Source organism: Myotis yumanensis, unplaced genomic scaffold (genome assembly GCF_028538775.1).
Source record: "Myotis yumanensis isolate MYYU_CA2020_CCGP unplaced genomic scaffold, mMyoYum1.0.hap1 SCAF_12, whole genome shotgun sequence".
In the NCBI taxonomy this organism is placed as follows: Eukaryota; Metazoa; Chordata; class Mammalia; order Chiroptera; family Vespertilionidae; genus Myotis; species Myotis yumanensis.
Genome location: NW_027223763.1, coordinates 837,646 through 841,195, shown reverse-complemented (window position 1 = coordinate 841,195; position 3,550 = coordinate 837,646). Strand labels below are relative to the sequence as shown.

The 3,550-nt window shown below is 68.4% G+C and overlaps 1 protein-coding gene across 1 annotated transcript; it reads left to right on the top strand.

Annotated features, from left to right (window-relative positions):
* Nucleotides 1-1,019: 1,019 nt before the first annotated feature.
* On the top strand, nt 1,020-3,135 carry NRARP (NOTCH regulated ankyrin repeat protein). The gene has a single exon (XM_070429977.1). The coding sequence runs from the start codon at nt 1,020-1,022 to the stop codon at nt 1,362-1,364; it is 345 nt and encodes a 114-aa protein (XP_070286078.1). The 3' UTR covers nt 1,365-3,135.
* The last annotated feature ends 415 nt before the right edge of the window (nt 3,136-3,550 follow it).

Sequence of the window (3,550 nt, the reverse complement as noted above, 5' to 3'; positions counted from 1 at the left end):
GGTCTCCATCAGGGCAGGGGTGCGAGCCAGCCAGGCTGGGGGACAAACGGGGTGACCCGGGGAGCCTCCTCGCGCGGGAAGGACCCGCGTGGCTGAGACCACACGCCCGAGATGTTCGTCGAGTGGTCACCCGAGTTGACCCTGCGTCCCGGCGGCCGGGCTGGGCGGGTCTGAGCTGCGCACGCCGGAGACCCGGAGGGTCGCGGCCGCATTCCCGCAGCGGGAGCGGGAAGGGGTGTCCACCCGGACCTCCAGGGTCTGCGAGGCTCGCGACCCCCCACCCAGGACAGGTCGCCCGCGGGTTCATCGGGGTCGCGCTCTGATCGGGCCGGTTCCGTCCGCGCCGGGCGCTTGGAATTCCCCCGGTGGCCGGAGGGAAAGTGGGCGGGGCGACGGCGAAGACACGGAGGGCGGGAGCCCCGGGGGGTGGGGCGGCGGCGCGGCGAGACAGACCTCCCCCGCGGCCTCCGGGCTCCCCGTCCCGCGCGGCCGGCGACCAGCGCCCCCTGCGGCGAAGCCCGCCTCCCCGACGCGCCCCCGGACACGCCCCGCCCCGCCAGCCCCGCCTCCACGCAGCACCGCCCAATCGGCGGGCGGCCGGCGGGCGCGTCACGGGGGCCCATTGTTATGCAAATATAAAGGCGGTAAAAGGCGCCCCGGCGCGGCGGGCGGGCGAGCGAGTGCAGCGGCCCGTGGGGAGGCGCGCGGGGTCCGCGCGGGAACGGCAGCCGGAGCGAGCAGGGACCCGAGAGCGCGGCGCCGCCGCCCCGGCTCGGCCGGCCCCCGAGAGCGCCGCGCCGGCCTCCGTCGCCCGCTCGCCCGGGCGCGGCTGGATGCGGCGGGGCCCTGCGGCGGCGGCCCCCCGGCCCCCAGCGCCCGGAGCGCCCAGGGGCGGCGTGCGGGGCCCGGGGGCGCCGCGCCCTCCATGCGCCCAGGCGGGCCCCGAGACAGCCGGGGGCCCGCGCCGCCGCCGCCCGCGCTGAGCCCGGCCCGCCCTGCCGCGCGCGCCCGGCGGCAGCATGAGCCAGGCCGAGCTGTCCACCTGCGCGGCGGCGCCCACGCAGCGCGTCTTCCAGGAGGCCGTGCGCCGGGGCAACACGCAGGAGCTGCAGTCGCTGCTGCAGAACATGAGCGGCTGCGAGTTCAACGTGAACTCGTTCGGGCCCGAGGGCCAGACGGCGCTGCACCAGTCGGTCATCGACGGGAACCTGGAGCTGGTGAAGCTGCTGGTTAAGTTCGGCGCCGACATCCGCCTGGCCAACCGCGACGGCTGGAGCGCGCTGCACATGGCGGCGTTCGGCGGCCACCAGGACATCGTGCTCTATCTCATCACCAAGGCCAAGTACGCGGGCGGCGGCCGGTGACGCCCGCCCCGGGCCCCACGCGTGTCGCCTCTGCTGGACCTTCCCGCCAACTACCTCGGTGTGCGCTCCGCCTCCGGCGCCGCGGCCACGACGAGTCCGGCGCGCGCGCGTCTGTGCCCGCGGGACCCGCGCGGCGCCCGTTCCCCGGGGCCGGCGCCCCCCTGGCGGCCCGGGCCGGGCAGGAGCGCTTCCCACGGCCCCGCCCGCGGCCTCGCGGGTGGGGGCGGGGCGCGGGCTCTCGCCCCTTTGAAATTTGAGTCTCGCGACCAGCAAGTTCGGAATCCCGCGACACCGGATCCTCCGCTGGAAATGCCGCCCCGGAGGAGGAGGCGGGTGGCGGGGCCGCCGGGCTCGGGGCGCCCCCGCCCGCAGCACCGCGGCCGACGCGCCCGGGAGGAGAGGAGAGCCGCGCGCTGGCCGGGGTCCGGAACTATTTATCGTGCGTGTTTGTGTTTGTGGGTGAAGTTCGTGTGCTTGATTCCTTTCTGTTTGGGAAACACGGTGCGTGGTTACGGGGAAGATGCATTTTTTTCCTGGTCTCACAGCTGAAGACTTGAGTCTGTCCTTTCGGGGTTGCACTGACCACCGCCCGCCCGCCGGCCTGCCCTGCTGCTTCCTCTCGCCTGGCTCTCTCCCCCCTTCCCCCTCCCCCTCCTGGCCCCTCCCCCTTCTACCCCTCCCCCTCCTGCCCCCTCCCTCGTCTGCCCCCTCCCCTCCCTCCCCCCTCTCCCCTCTCTTGCCCCCGCCCCTCCCCCTTCTCGCACACACGGCTCCGTGTGAGTGTGGGAAGCCCTAGGCCGCCCCCCAAACCCGCTGGTTCTCCGCAGAGTCCGCGGGAGGACCCCGGGCGCCGGGCGGGCGGTGATGGGGGGCGGGGGGCATCCCTGGTCTCGTGAGCCCTGTGAGAGTGAACAGTCGGTTGCACACTTTTTAAAAAAAGTAAATGGATTTGCCACGATTATATGTCATAACATTTATGACAATATAAACTATTAACATATTGTAAGCCAAGTGCTAGGTGTATTTTGTGAATCTTGGTTATAACCCCATTTTAAAGGGCGTTGTGTAGGCAACAGTGTACCCATATTTATATTTTTATAAAATGCCTATAAGACTGTGAATCGCTTGTGCTAATGGCCGAGTTGAAGGACTGTTTGCCCTTCCTCGGCCTCCCAGGGTTTCAGGAACCCGATTCGAACCCCAAAATCCTGCCGTGGGGGAGGGGCCGGGACGGCCGCGGGGGGGGGGGGGGGCGGTGCTTCCGCGTCGCTCTCTGTCGGGGAGCTCCGTCCCCCTCGGTCCAGTTTCCTATGCAACCCCACACCCCTGGCTGTTTTGATCCCGAGAAATAAAAGGGGACTGAATTATTCACATTTAAATGAGGCTCCCTGGGTGGAAGTGCTGCTGACCCTCCCGGCGAAAATGGGGGGCACTTGAGGACACAGGTGGGGGGCCCTGCCGGTCGGCCTCACCGTCCTGGAGCCCCGGTCAGGAGAATATGCTGATGGCGGGGCGCAGGCGCTGGGCGGAGGCACAGATTGCTCCACAAGGAGTTTTTCTGTATATTTTTTTCTAGATGCAAATAACGTTTTAATTATGTTAATTAATGTCAAGACTGTCTAGGCTTATGGAAGCTGCGTGTGGGCCCGGTCTGATCACTTCTAACTGGATGAAGCCTGCAGCCCATCCCCGAGTGTACGATACCCTGTAGCCCACCGTGGGAAATTTGTCAATAAATTTTTCATTGATCTTTTTATATTAAAAAACAAAAGGGTTGTTGGTGCTTCTTGGGCTGGGCCCTGGGGTCCGGCTGCACAGTGCTCGGCTCGCTTCCACCTCCGGACGGAGGCTCCGGGCTCGGCCCCCCTGCAGGACGCCGGAGGGGCCAGGGCCGTGGGTGGGTCGGCTCCCTGCAGAGCCGCTGCGGCCTCCTCGCCAGAACTTCTGCTCCGAGCTCTTCCCTGACCCCTGACCCCCAGCCTGAGAGGTGAGGTCGAGGGGACCCTCCGGCTGCTGCACAGAGGGGCATCTTCTAAATTTGGGGGAACGTCATGGTTGCTCGCTCCTGACAAGGGGGGCCCTTCTCTCTGACCCCGAGGGTGGCTTCCAGGAGGCCGGGCCTGGAGCCGGCCCCTCCCCGGAGAGCACAGCCCCGAGCTGACTGCGTGTTGGAGTCTCGGGGAGCA